This window comes from Bos grunniens, chromosome 22 (genome assembly GCF_055505025.1).
Source record: "Bos grunniens cultivar Pamir isolate PY7600 chromosome 22, Bosgru_T2T1.0, whole genome shotgun sequence".
NCBI lineage: Eukaryota > Metazoa > Chordata > Mammalia > Artiodactyla > Bovidae > Bos > Bos grunniens.
In genome coordinates this window covers 4,674,555-4,690,426 of record NC_141186.1, presented here as the reverse complement: position 1 = coordinate 4,690,426, position 15,872 = coordinate 4,674,555, and the positions used below count along the sequence as shown (strand labels likewise).

General features: G+C 40.0%; 1 protein-coding gene across 25 annotated transcripts in view; it reads right to left on the bottom strand.

The window, feature by feature from the left end:
• Positions 1-15,872, bottom strand: part of RBMS3 (RNA binding motif single stranded interacting protein 3) — a 797,532-nt gene that overhangs the window by 268,738 nt on the left and 512,922 nt on the right. For all 25 annotated transcript variants that reach the window (XM_086365588.1, XM_086365575.1, XM_086365577.1 and 22 more), the window contains one exon: positions 4,228-4,307. In XM_086365588.1, coding sequence (XP_086221714.1) covers positions 4,228-4,307 — 80 coding nt within the window. The remainder of the gene's footprint in view (positions 1-4,227; positions 4,308-15,872) is intronic.

The window sequence follows — 15,872 nt, the reverse complement described above, 5'->3', positions numbered from 1 at the left end:
TTGTTCTTCTACGGAAAGGACAGAGGATGGAATTTGGAAACTAGATTATCATCTCAGGAAATCAATGAATTTTGCAGCTTAAGAGGAATCTTTGTTAAGAGACACAGAAGGAAAATGGCACATTTCCCCCAAGTCATCCCTAAACGGAGAAGGAAGTGATATGAATATGGTACTGATTTCTCTCTTCTTGCTTAGAGGGAGGGGAGAAGGACTCACTTTTTTAATCAGCTATCTTAGGGTCTGAAGATCCCAGATCATTTTTTTTTTTTTTTGCATCCTTGTGAGTCCCTTATTCACACAACCTTAAAGCATTGTACTGAAACCATCCATGTGCTATTCTAAAACCCCACAAATTTTTGGAGTCAAGATGACAAATCTTTAAAGTGAATGCTGAGGTTTTTACAACTTAGGAAAAACAAACCTATTTTAATTGCAAGTCAGTTAGATCAATTATAGGTGATTTTATTTATTTTTTTTTCAGAGAGAGGGAAACATTTTCTCTTTGACAAATTACTTTCTGATGCCCAGCATGTTGTCAGGCTTTCCCCACCCCGCTGAGAATGTGTGTGGCTCTGTGTTCCCCAGCAGACTGGAAGGTACCAGCCTTCTCTATCCACCAGCAGCAGAACAACGCACAGGTCCTTTGGAAGGTGGCATTTCAGCTCAGTGCATATTTCAGGGCTGCCCTTGAGACAGGAATCAGAGTTCTTGTCCACGGCCCCGAAGGATGGAATCCACAAACATGCAGACGCTCATGGTAGCAAGCGAATAGGATGTATTAAAGAGGCAGAAAGTACAAAGCTCCCAGCATAGACACTGAGCGGGTAAAGAGTCCCCTATAGGTGATTTTTATTACCAAGGACAGTCTTTCTAAAGATACAATGTATTTTAAAAGTGAAGAAAATCATCACTTCTGAACAATCAAAGGAATCACTTCTAATCAGATATCAGGGCTCATTGTAACATCTGCTCACACGCCTCAAGATAGAATAGAAAATTGGATTAAGATATGAATTTCTGAAAATAAGACCTCAACCATCTACTTCAAATAAGCAACAAGGACCAAGAAAGGCAAACACCATACACACAAATTTAATTATCCTTGTCATAACAGAGTCAATGAGCCTAGCCAAGTCATTTTACCGCAGTGCATTCCAAAATACCCACTTCCTGCATTATGTCATTTTGTTCCATATCAAACATAAATATCAAAGCTTCTCTATCCTTAGGCTGCTTCCATGTCCTGGCTATTGTAAACAGTGTTGCAATGCACAGCGTGGTGCATGCGTCCTTTTGAATTATGGTTTTCTCTGGTACAACCTAAATGTCCATCAAAAGATGAATGCATAAAGATATATGTATATATGGATATAGATAAAGATACAGACAAGTTGATACAGATAAAGATATAGATAAATGGATACAGATATAGATAAATGGATATAGATAAAGATATAGATAAATGGATAAAGAATGGATAAAGATAAATATATATAAAATATATATAATGGATAGACCTGGAAATGATCATACTAAATGAATTAAGCCAGACAAAGAAAGACAAATATCATATGATATCGCTTATATGCAGAATCTAAGAGAAAAAAAAGATACAAATGAACTTATTTACAAAATATAAACAGACTCACAGACACAGAAAAAAAACTTGGGTTACTAAAGGGGAAGCAGGGGGAGGATAATTTAGGAGTTTGGGATTAACATATATACACTATATGTAATATCTATATATTTATATCTGTATATAAAATAGACCTCTCTATATAAAAGTATATCTGTATATAAAATAACCAACAAGGACCTACTATTGCACAGGGAACTATATTCAATATTTTATAATAATTTATAAGGGAAAATATTCTATATATATATAAAGAAAAGAATCTATATATATAATCTACATAAAGAATCTATAAATAATCTGTATCATATATATATGAATATAGATATGTAAAGAAATATACGTAACTGAATCACTTTGCTGTATATCTGAAACTAACATAACATTGTAAATCAACTATACATCAATAAAAAAATTGTATGTTTTCTGTTAGCATTTGAAGCCTTTATTAAAATGTATTTGACTTCCAAAGTAAGGATAAATAAGTTAATTCAAGTATTAATGATAATTGATACTGTATATTTAATTGTATTATGTTCAAGGCAAGTCTCAGAAGCATAAAGTTGTATCTCTCAGGATTTTTTTAGCTTAGCATAATTATTTTGTTTTTCATGGTCCCATGAGATAAAACTAAGAAACTCAGTTATAACTGAGTTCTTGCTATTCACAATGTTTCCATTGGGTGTAGCTATGATATTAGAGAGGTTAATACCACAGCCTGCTTATTCAAGGAAGGATGCTCAGATATGTGGGGGATTTGTAGTGACTTTGTCTCTAGCATTAAACTACATGAGTCAGCTGTATGTTCCATGGGTTAACCTAAAACAATTTCAAATCAATCACATCAAGATGGATTTCACTGCGTTCTTCCAAAAAGGAAGAATCATACAAAACTGAGACCTGTATTAAAACTTCACCCAACAATAATTCCACCTAGTTTACTCATTCTTGAATTTTTTTTAATAGAATCATGTAATTCACATCTAGCTTGAATGCCTTCTGTACATGGACATCTGTAGGATAAAACGAGATGAATAAGCAGAAAACCCTTTAACAATGCAAGTCCTTTACTCAGTGGTGGGTCTGAGCAGAGTGTCTTTAAATGTCTTTTATCTTAAAGGGAAAAAGAAAAAGTATTCCTCCTAAAATGCAAGGGCAGCTGACTTGCTGAGATGAAAACTGCTAACTCTTTTCCTAACAACACCATATGTCTCCAACTGGATCATAATGCAGATAGTTCTCAGGAGAATATCACACATGGAAACTAACCATATCGAGTCACAGCTTCACTGCTGACTCATGATTAACCAGGGGTCGTACTTTGGGATTTTTCAGAGCGTCCAAATGCCAATCCTAATGGCCTTTCTTCTTTCCCAAAACTTAGCGTGTCATAAAATGAACCTGATCCTGCCAGAAAACTATGTCTTTTTTTGTTGTTGTTCAGACTTTGTTTTCTATATAACTCAATATATTTTAATGAACCAAAATGTTCAACCCCTAAATACTCTAGCCATGGGTTTTAAATAGTAGATACTTAAGGTAGCAAACATTACAAAGATGCAACATAAAATCATCAAAAGAAAAAATATGACTGAAGAAGTCACATTTTTCCTCTAAGAATCACTGAAAATAAAAAACCAACAAATAAACCAAGATGTATGAGTCAGATATTTCCTTATCTGTTATTCTCTTTCAGAACTTCACTCAACATTTAATATTTTTATGCATGAGTAACATGTATTTTTTTTCCAGTTTTATTGAGATATGAGTAAGATATTTTAATCTACTTAATACACAATACTATTCATGTATTTTTTCAAAATTAATATCATGTCAAGGTAGTCCTAGCTCACATTCCAATACATATGATATATTCAATTCTTTTGTGTTGATTGTAATTCTTAATAGCATAAAGTTATATCATCTTATGATGTATGTCAAATATTGAGAATTTTGCCTTCAAAAATATGAAATGCCCTGAAGTACTCTAAACTGGTGCTTCCTAGATTATCTCTGATGAATGGGCGTACTAAAAAATTTAATATGCATTTGATATTTTTGTAAAATATGAAGTTATGCAGTAAGACTTCATGATAATGTCATATTGCTATAAAAGTTTCTAAATGCTCTTTCTGCCTTTCTGCATTCTTCTCGTCATGGGCTGGTAAGAACTGTTTGGGAACTGGTCTCAATCTATGGATTCCACTGTTATTATTATTATTTTTACAATATGTCACTCACTGTTTAGATATTTTACAAAGTAGAAATCAGGATACCAATATTAATGATATAAGTCACAAACTTTCTTCACGGCAAGTGCATTTCAAACTATTCTTTGCTATTTTCCTTCTAATTCACTTTAAGGAATTAGCAGCAGAGATTCAAAAAGACAGGCCAAAGATGGATCACCAAGAAGCTTTTGGTAGTGTTGAGAAAGATGAGTTGCATAGTATTAAAAAAAAATACATATTTATAAAGGCAATAAGTTTCCTCCATTGGGAGGAAACTATGGGCCTTACCATGTACTCATTCTGATAGTAGCAATGAGCCTAGAGATTATTTAATGATTACTTTATGGCATTTCTCACCTGGGATTCCTGGTGGTGTTTTCAGATATTTTCCATTAAAATGTTGAATTACCACTTCACATTTTTCAGTAGACTCCATTCTGGGAAAAGAAGTAAACAGGGGATTATATACTTTCATGAAGCTGTACATATCCAGGAAAAATAAAAAGAGAAGGAAATTAAGAAAACCTAGACAAGCTTCATTTGAGAATTTTACCAGAATCGTCACCAGTTGCCATGACCACATAATGGATAGAACACCACAAACCCGTTGCCACCAAGAGCAAGGCTTACTCTACTGAAGGCTGACCGTGTGGGCGGCTCTGAGTGGAGTCATCACTCAGACATAATCCCGAGGCATCATCTTATTTAATCTGTATAACAATTTAATCCGTACCCTCAAAGTGCTCAATAAACATCTTTTGAATGTCCGAGTTAGCAAACGTGAGAGGCAGTTCTCACTATTGCCTTTCACACGATGAGGCCGGTCAGGCTGAGCAAGACGAACTGCCTTGGCAGCAAGTGGTTGAGGTGGGCTTGTAGCTGAGGCCTGGGGGACACCCACCTGCATTGCAGCTACTGAGCTATACCCTGAGAATCTGCACAAAGCAAGGTGAGGGAGTGCGCTGGCTTTCCACAACTGGCAGCCTAAGCGGGAGACTCACACAGTAGTGTTGTCATCATGATGCCATTTCACGCTCACATCATGACACCTTTACTGAAAATCCATGAGATGACAGACACAGAAGGGAGTTATTTCAGGTCCCAGATGTCTTAGGAAAATAAACATACACAAACCTCAGGTCTTGAACTTTCTTACTTTTGAATTTTAGATGACCTCCTATTTTTTTCATACTAGGTATCAATAGAGTCGGTTTCTTTTGCCAAATTTTGGCATCTCACATAAAAGCTCGTGAACAATATTTGGGACCACACCATCACACTGTCAACAGGTGGATCGCCTCTGAGGCTGGCCCGCCCTCAAGCCTAGAGGGTGTATTTTCCTTTGCTGCTGAATAAAACTGAGCTGTAACCAAGCTGTAACACTGGTCCGCGGGTTCAAATCTTTGCTGCGGCAAGACAGAACCGAGGAAATTACACAGTCCCCCGACATATCTAGTGCCGTGTCTTGCATTTAACCTGGCTGAAACAACCTCAGCTTGGTCCCAGGGAGGTGGAGACTAAGCACAGCAAAAACCCAACTTGGTGAAAGCTCACATGGGAGAAACTGAACGCAAAGGAATCCCCGTGCAGTGGAAGTGACAAGATAACGTCACTGAGACAACTGGAAACTGAGACAACAAAAACAGACTTAGCAGAAAGCTCAGGCAGCTCAGTCTGATTCCAGAAGACCTCCAGTTAAGGTCAGATCAGATCAGATCAGATCAGTCACTCAGTCGTGTCCGACTCTTTGTGACCCCATGAATCGCAGCACGCCAGGCCTCCCTGTCCAACACCAACTCCCAGAGTTCACTCAGACTCATGTCCATCGAGTCAGTGATGCCATCCAGCCATCTCATCCTCTGTCGTCCCCTTCTCCTCCTGCCCCCAATCCCTCCCAGCATCAGAGTCTTCTCCAACGAGTCAACTCTTCGCATGAGGTGGCCAAAGTACTGGGAGTTTCAGCTTTAGCATCATTCCTTCCAAAGAAATCCCAGGGCTGATCTCCTTCAGAATGGACTGGTTGGATCTCCTTGCAGTCCAAGGGACTCTCAAGAGTCTTCTCCAACACCACAGTTCAAAAGCATCAATTCTTCGGCACTCAGCCTTCTTCACAGTCCAACTCTCACATCCATACACAACCACAGGAAAAACCATAGCCTTGACTAGACGAACCTTTGTTGGCAAAGTAATGTCTCTGCTTTTCAATATGCTATCTAGGTTGGTCATAACTTTCCTTCCAAGGAGTAAGCATCTTTTAATTTCATGGCTGCAGTCACCATCTGCAGTGATTTTGGAGCCCAGAAAAATAAAGTCTGGCACTGTTTCCACTGTTTCCCCATCTATTTGCCATGAAGTGATGGGACCAGATGCCATGATCTTTGTTTTCTGAATGTTGAGCTTTAAGCCAACTTTTTCACTCTCCACTTTCACTTTCATCAAGAGGCTTTTTAGTTCCTCTTCACTTTCTGCCATAAGGGTGGTGTCATCTGCATATCTGAGGTTATTGGTATTTCTCCCGGCAATCTTGATTCCAGCTTGTGTTTCTTCCAGTCCAGCGTTTCTCATGATGTACTCTGCATAGAAGTTAAATAAACAGGGTGACAAAATACAGCCTTGACGAACTCCTTTTCCTATTTGGAATCAGTCTGTTGTTCCATGTCCAGTTCTAACTGTTGCTTCCTGACCTACATGCAAATTTCTCAAGAGGCAGGTCAGGTGGTCTGGTATTCCCATCTCTTGAAGAATTTCCCAGTTTATTGTGATCCACACAGTCAAAGGCTTTGGCATAGTCAATAAAGCAGAAATAGATGTTCTTTCTGGAACTCTCTTGCTTTTTCCATGATCCAGCGGATGTTGGCAATTTGATCTCTGGTTCCTCTGCCTTTTCTAAAACCAGCTTGAACATCAGGAAGTTCATGGTTCACATATAGCTGAAGCCTGGCTTGGAGAATTTTGAGCATTACTTTACTAGCGTGTGAGATGAGTGCAATTGTGTGGTAGTTTGAGCATTCTTTGGCATCGCCTTTCTTTGGGATTAGAATTAAAACCGACCTTTCCAGTCCTGTGGCCACTGCTGAGTTTTCCAAATTTGCTGGCATATTGAGTGCAGCACTTTCACGGCATCATCTTTCAGAATTTGAAATAGCTCAACTGGAATTCCATCACCTCCAGTCGCTTTGTTCGTAGTGATGCTTTCTAAGGCCCACTTGACTTCACATTCCAGGATGTCTGGCTCTAGGTGAGTGATCACACCATCGTGATCATCTGGGTCGTGAAGATCTTTTTTGTACAGTTCTTCCAGTTTAGGTCAACAAGCTACAACTTGCCATGCCAACTCAACAAGGATATATAAAACTATACCCAACCACGGAAAATATCAGGCACCCTTAGATGGACACCACTATAAGGACTCTGAGGTTTGAGACTAGCAGAGGAGGAGGCCCAACGCCCCTCGCTGTTCCAGCTCAGCAGGAAGTAGCCAGAGAGACCTCGACTCCCCTATTCCCAAAGAATTGGGCCTCCCATCTCTTGGGGGGGATGCTACGTAGTTAGAATAGGAAGAATCAGCCTAAAATGGCAGTGTCTAAAAGATAAAGAAGAACTTCTCTGTAGCTCAGACTGTAAAGAATCTGCCTGCAATGCAGGAGAACTGGGTTTGATCCCTGGGTCAGGAAGATCCTCTGGAGAAGGGAAGAGCAACCCACTCCAGTATTCTTGCCTGGAGAATCCCCATGGACAGAGGAGCCTGGTGGGCTACAGTCCAAGGGATTGCAAAGAGTCAGACATGACTGAGAAACTCACATTACATCACACTGTCAACATTAGCAGTCTTGCAATCTCCTAAGTAGAATAGTATCAGCAATATTCCTAAATTTTAACTCTATCTGACCTTTATTATTTGGTAAAATTGGGTGGGAAAGGTAAAAATTAAAGGGTCAATTCTATTCAAAAGAAATTAATGCCCATGAACGGTACACCAGAGGAAAAACAGACTTAAGAAATAGCACACATACATAGAAAAGAATATGTATGAAATGTATAAAATTTGTCCAAAAGGCAAAGTGTATAATTTTGGATGTTCTGTTGGATTTTATCAATAATATGAGCTTTCTTGGAATGAAGCCCTTTGACACAATTTGTTAACCTTTTGTGCATCCAAATATTATGTGTGTTTTCATGATCAGATCACATGCAGAGTAAACAAGAAAAGGGAAAAAATTTATAAACAACTGCCAAATGAGGTATACATTTATTACAGTTACAGGAATTCCAATGTGAGAGGAATTGCAGATGCCAGGAAAACTCTGAGAAGTGTACACAGGAGGCCAGAAACGCCACTGGAGAAATAACTAGGGCAGGAGTCTGTGGGGCAGGTGGAAGGTCATGTCCCTGTAGATGGGGCAGAGTGAGCAGAGCGTTGGGGCTGGATGGAGTTTCACGGGGGAAGCTCCTGGAGATAAGCTGAGAGGTGAGGCAGAAGCTTTCGAGTTATCAAGTTAAGGACCTTTTTTTTTTTTTTTTGGAAGTTAGTTGATTCATAATGTTGTATTAGTTTCAGGTGCAGAGCAAAGTGATTCGGTTATATTCAAAAAACTAAGACCATGGATTCCAGTCCCATCACTTCATGGCAAACAGAAGGGAAAAAAAAAGTAACACAATGAAGCTATGAGCCATGCCATGCAGAGTCACCCTAAAGGAGATGAAACCAGTCAATCCTAAAGGAAATCAACTCCGAATATTCATCAGAAGGACTGATGCTGAAACTCCAGTGCTTTGGCCACTTGATGCAAAGAGCCAACTCATTGGAAAAGACCCTGATGCTGGGAGAGATTGAGGGCAGGAGGAGAAGGGGATGACAGAGGACAAGATGGTTGGATGGCATCACTGCCTCAATGGACATGAGTTTGAACAAACTCCAGGAGATAGGGAAGGACAGGGAAGCCTGGTATGCTGTACTCCATGGGGTTGTAAAGAGTCAGACACAACTTAGCAACTGAACAACAAAATATATACTTATATATGTATACTTATATATGTATATACATACATATATTAGATATGGCTTCTCTGATAGCTCAGTTGGTAAAGAATCTGCCTGCAATGCAGGAGACCCTGGTTTGATTCCTAGGTCGGGAAGATCCACTGGAGAAGGGATAGGCTCTCCACTCCAGTATTATGGGGCTTCCTTTGTGGCTCAGCTGGTAAAGAATCCTAAAGAATCCACCTGTAATGCAGGAGACCTGTGTTGGATCCCTGGGAGTATGTGTGTGTGTGTGTGTGTGTATGTATATATATATATATATATAATTTTTTCAGATTCTTTTTTATAGGTTATTAGAAAATATCACATATATTTATTGTGCTTCACAGTAGGACCTTGTTGTTTATTTATTTTTTATATAATAGTGTGTATTTATTAACTCCTAATTTATCCCTCTGTGCATTTCCCCCTGTAATCGTAAGTTGGTTTTCTATGTCTGTGACTCTACTTATTTTACATATAGGTTTATTTGTATCATTTTTTTAAGATTCAAGTTCTATGTGATATTGCATTTGTCTTTCTCTATCTGGCTTACTTTAGTTAGTATGACCACCTCTAGGTTCATCCATGTTGCTGCCAATGGCATTATTTCATTCTTTTTTATGGCTGAGTAATATTCCATTGTGTATATGTACCACATCTTCTTTACCCCTTCCTCTGTCAGTGGACATATAGGTGGCATCTGTGTCTTGGCTATTGTAAACAGTGCTGCAGTAAACACTGGGGTGCATGTATCTTTTTGAATTGTGGTTTTCTCTGGATATATGCCCAGGAATGTATTGCTGGATCATATAGCACCTCTATTTGAAGATGTTTTCAAAAGCACATTCCATCTGGGGTGCTCTAAAATTATTTTATGATTCAAATTTAAAAAAGAATATTTTCAAAGGGACATACATTCCTAGGAAACACAGAGAAGATGCACATTTTCCTGCATTGATACAGATGGTGAAGCAGAGCAGGACTGATGTCGAGGGCATGAGACTATGCATTACTGGAGCCCCGAGCCTGGGAAACTTCACTCGATTTAAAGCTCTGCTGTCACTGTCAATACATTTTAAACCAGGGGGTCTTCTATTTTTAATTTTCACTAGGACCCACCAATTACATAGCTGGTCCTGTAAGACAAGAAAGCACAGGAAATTAACTTGACATAATATTCACGTATCAGATGCCCAGTGGATCCACATACTGTTATTTGGAAGAACATCTGAAGAGTGACTCTTGTGTCCAAATGCAAAAGTAAAACTTTAAGCTTAATAATATCCAATTTTAGTCAATAAAAACAAAAATGGCATTTTGTTCAATGTTTAATCACAGTGGCAACTACAAACTGGCACTTGCCATCTAACTCCACAAGATTTAGATCAGGCGCTGCTGCAGCTGCGGACTTTCAGACACCCCTGAAAGGAGTTCAGGGTGAAGAGCAGAAATGAGACGCCCTATGCTGGAAGAAAAACGGACAGGCTAAGTCTTCAGATAGTTAGTTTCAGGAATTGATGTTATTAGCCCAATGCTATCTCCTCATATCTACAAAAGCACTGAAATCTGTCATGGAGATGACTGCTCCTTGTGACTAGGAAAATCTGCAAAAAATATATGCTTGATAACATACGCTGCCCCTTCACCAAGATCACATTTACACCTTCCCCTCTACATCTTTGGTGCAGTGTCCCAGAGCTACCTGAGGTGCTGTTCCTGGGCTGCTCTCCTCAATTTGCCCCCCAATAAAACTTAACTTGCAGCTCTCACATTATTTTTATTTAACTCAACAACAGATTTCCCGAAATTAGAAGATATTTGGATTAGAAAGACAAGATGAATGATTCCGCATTCCAAATATTGAAGAGCAGCTAAGTACAATTTTGCTAACTCATTCACATTTTCTTTCCAGGAGAATGTTTCACATCTTCCAACTTGTTATTTTTATTTTTTTTCTTTTAAGTAGGAAACTTCCATTTCTAGGAACAAAAGAATTCAAATTCTGCTTTCTCTCTGCCCACAGGACCAACTCTCCATTGTCTCTTAGGGAAGATAACCTTCCCTCCAAGCAGAGACATGAATGGGAGAGGAAATGTAAGCCCTTAATTACTACAGATGTTACTTTATGGAATTTTTATTCCAGGAGAGCACCAGAATGAAAAGCTTATGCCCCAGGGCCCCCTCCCTGCTCAATCTCTCTCCAGGTACCCATCTAGATAAAAGGCAGTTAAGAATCTAAAGCTTGCTTGCCAGAGTCCTACAAATCAGACCCTTCCTCTTTGTCTTGAAAATGACATGGAATTCTAAATGAACACTGAAACTGGATGGGGGTTAGTTGTGTGCGAGCTTGTTAATGCCACATAATAAGACTCGGGGACTGCAGAGGAAGTCAGAGAAGAAAGTCAGGGGCCTTCACCCAGTCCACCCAGCTGGTTTGAAAGGCTCACATCTCCCCTTCTGGATGCTAGTATGATCGTCTTTTCTCGAGACTGTTTTACAGCACCATCAAGCCAGGTGGGGCTGCTGGTGAACGCAAGACAGCATCACAGAGTGCTCACTCTGATTTAACTGAGTGAATGTCTGCAGGAGTCTTTAGAGACTCTTGTCTCTGAAAGAATAAATGCAATAAAGGTCTGTTTTCTGTAGCTGCCGGTACTGAGTGTCAAACCATGCTGTGCGGCACCACCCAGAAGTGACAGTTTCATTTTTATACACAGGGCACATTTTAACAAGGCAAAGTCTTCCCAGCAAAGACGACCATTGAGGAGCTGTGGAGTGGAGAGGTCCAGAGTGAGACCCACGAGCTCCAGGGGAGGGACTGCATTTGAAGGGCCACTTTAGGGAAAATGTGCCCATTTTCTTCTCCAGTTTCACTGTTAGCCTATTTGAAATGCCAGCCCAAGCCATCTGCGATCTGGCATGTGCTCCACTTGAAACTGACCCGAGCCTTATCAAGTGGGTCTGAAAAGGCAGCATGCCAGATAAAGCCACCTGACCAGGACCCCTTTGGATGGGCCACTGCATCCATTCTTTCTAGGTGGTACCTGAACCCTCTCACATACCTCAGAAGAGTTCGAGTGCCAGCCAACCATTCACCCGTCAATGCATTAATTAGGTTCCTACAAGGCTCCAATCATGGTACAAAGCCTCAGGGTTTTCTGTTAGGTCTGATGTTTAAATAGAAACACACATTGAAGGTCCTGTTTGACATTCTTTCTTGTCTCCGTGCCTAGGAACCTGGCTTCATTCATTTGAAATGCTCCACCGAATTGTGACTTCGAGAAAATTTCTTTTTTAACAACATCTATTAAGACGTGCTCATTTCACAGCCAATGCAATCCTCACAGGCAGATTACATCCGATGAGAGCCTGCTTCAATATCAGGGCCAGACTTAACACATAGAGGTGGAAAAGCATAGTATAAAATCATCTTCAGCCTATCTGTCTCACATCCATGGAGAATCTCTCAGTTTATTATTTTCAAGCAATAAGCACGATTACGCACGCAGTTAAGACAAATTCACGCTGTTGTTTATGATGGTTAATGAGAGGCTTCCACTACTGTGAAATTTTTGTGGTTTTGCAATCACAAGATTTGTACAAGTTATTGGCGACTTAGACTCATACAGCTTTGCAAGCCAATCACCTTTGCTTCCAGTAAGATTTACGGAAAGGGTCAACATGAAAAGATTTTTGGAAAAAAGCAAATTATGTCATTGGCTTCTTAAACCCTGGTAACAGAAGAAAGCATAGTGAGTTTCAGGAAGAAAGAGGGGTGAAGGAGTTGAATTTCCTTCTGTTTTTGCAATTTGTTTTCTTCCTTTGAGGTACTTGACATCCTTAAGAGACAAAAGTCATAAATGTCAAGTCGTGCACAGACTAGCCTTCCTGTCTCTTCTCTTTGAGGGAATTCTGACACCTTGGTGGCTCCTTGCACATTCCTCTTATGGAATGGAGCTGTGGACAACATTTGGCTCATGAAAACCCACTCCGAAGTCTTAAAATCACATATATTCAGGACTAGAAACAGCCTCATATATCAACTTTTACATGACACAGAGGAAGAAGGTGGTGACTTCTCTAAAGTCCAGTTGTTGGATGAGTCTCCAAAGGAACTTTGGCCCTTGAGGCTCAGTCCAATGGCTTGTTTGGAAGAAGTGGGGCTCCATGGCTGGCCTGTCATCCCTCCTGATTTCCTGCACTGATCTGCTTTCATCTTGTTGAAGCTGGGTGGGTCCTGCCATCCCCATGTCATGCAGCCACCAATGACCAGAGCAGGTGTTCTTAGAAATGGAAATTATACCTTGAGCTGATATAATGAGAAGGGTACTTCATTGCTGCAGTATTCTTTCCAAAACTCAGACATAACATGGATCCCATCATGAAATAAACATCGCAGGAACCTAGATCTGGAGACACTTTTCAGGATACCTTGCTGGGACTACTCATGGAAAACAAGTCAAGTCTGAGATGCTGTCAGAGACCAGAGTAGACTGATGAAAAAGACAACCAAATGCAAGATGGTGCCAGGGACCAGATTCTGGAGCAGAAAGGGGATTAGCAGTGGAAAAATGGGTGAAATTCATATAAACTCTGGAGTTCAGTTAATAACACTGTAGTGATGTCAGTTTATTAATTCTGACAAATATGTTATGGTAATGCAAAGTGTTGACAATGGGAAAAACTGGATACAGGGTATATAAAACCTGTGTATGCGCTTTGTAAAGAGCTCTTTCTGTACGCTCTTTCTATAAAACTAAATTTATTCCCAAATTTGAAAAGGCTTATTTCAAAAATGACTGTATATTAAAATGATTAGGTGTTGTTCAGTTGTTCAGTCAGGTCCAACTCTTTGTGTGTGACTCCATGGACTGCAGCATGCTAGGCTTCCCTGTCCTTCACTATCTCCTGGAGGTTACTCAAACTCATATTCATTGAATTGGTGATGCCATCTAACAATCTTATCCTCTGTGGATCCCTTAAAATGATTAGGGAACTATATTTTCTTTTTCTAGATACCAATGTTTGGGACCCAGTCCTGGAGTTTCTGGCTTAATTGCTTTGGTGTGAAATCCAGGGACAAATTTTCCAAAGCTACCCAGGTGATCCCAGTATGCAGCCAGGGTTAAAAAAGACTATTCTGAAGTTCTGCATCAGGTCACCCCAAACTGGAGACCATGGGCCAAATCCAGCCCTCACATAGATCTGCTTGGGCTGCAAAGAGTTTCAGAAAAATTTGAAATGACTCGCAACATCTAAAGATTGAGAGAATTGACAAAAAATTTGAATGCCTCATTCCTCTTTCAAGAGAAAGGAAAAGAGAAAAAAAGAGATGTTTTCTGTGTGGCAACTATGACGTAGCAAAAACAAACTTGGTCTCTGTCCTGGGTTCCTAGCATAGGACTCCTACAGTTCTGGGGACTTCCTGAGTGATAGAAACGTCTTCTGCTACTCACAATGAACCACTTTCGACCATAACTGAGTTTGTGTTAATAAGATGACTCAAGGTGAAACCCCTAGATAGTGTTAGGACAGGGCTGGACAACAGACAGACCTAATAATTAGAGGGCTAGAGATTTGGGGCCCATCCTTCAATGTCTGGGGATGGCTGAGGGGCTAGAGTTTTGAGTTCAACCATCAACAATGAAATCAGATTGATTATACTCTTTGCAGCCAAAGATGGAGAAGCTTTATGCTGTCAGCAAAAATAAGACCGGGAGCTGAATGGGGCTCAGATCATGAACTCCTTATTGCCAAAATCAGACTTAAATTGAAGAAAGCAGAGAAAACCACTAGACCATTCATGTTTAACCTGAATCAAATCCCTTACAATTATATAGTACAAGTGACAGATAGATTTAAGAGATTAGATCTGATAGAGTACCTGAAGAACTATGGACGGAGGTTCGTGACATTGTACAGGAGGCAGGGATCAAGACCATCCCCAAGAAAAATAAATGCAAAAAGGCAAAATGGTTGTCTGAGGAGGCCTTACAAATACCTGTGCAAAGAAGAGAAGTGAAAGGCAAAGGAGAAAAGAAAGATAAACCCATTTGAATGTAGAGTTCCAAAGAATAGCAAAGAGAGATAAGAAGGCCTTCCTCAGTGATCAATGCAAAGAAATAGAAGAAAACAATAGAATGGGAAAGACTAGAGATCTCTTCTGGAGAAGGAAATGGCAACCCACTCCGGTGTTCTTGCCTGGAGAACCCCAGGGACGGGGGAGCCTATTGGGCTGCCATCTATGGGGTCACACAGAGTCGGACACGACTGAAGCAACTTAGCAGCAGCAGCAGCAGAGATCTCTTCAAGAAAATTAGAGATACTAAGGGAATATTTCATGCAAAAATGGGCACAATAAAGGATAGAAATGGTAAGGACCTAAAAGAAGCAGAAGCTATTAAGAAGAGGTGGCAGGAATACACTGAAGAGCTATACAAAAAACATCTTTATGACCCAGATAACCATGATGGGGTGATCACTCACCTAGAGCCAGACATCCTGGAATGTGAAGTCAAGTGGGCCTTAGGAAGTATCACTATGAACAAAACTACTGGAGGTGATGAAATTCCAGTTGAGCCATTTCAAATCCAAAAAGATGATGCTGTGAAAGTGCTGCACTCAATATGCCAGCAAATTTGGAAAACTCAGCAGTGGCCACAGGACTGGAAAAGGTCAGTTTTCATTCCAATCCCAAAGAAAGGCAATGCCGAAGAATGCTCAAACTACCGCACAATTGCACTCATCTCACATGCTAGTAAAATAATGCTCAAAATTCTCCAAGCCAGGCTTTAGCAATATGTGAACCATGAACTTCCTGATGTTCAAGCTGGTTTTAGAAAAGGCAGAGGAACCAGAGATCAAATTGCCAACATCTGTTGGATCATCAAAAAGGCAACAAAGTTCCAGAAGAACACCTACTTCTGCTTTATTGAATATGCCAAAGCTTTTGACTTTGGTCAAACTTTGACTTTGTTGT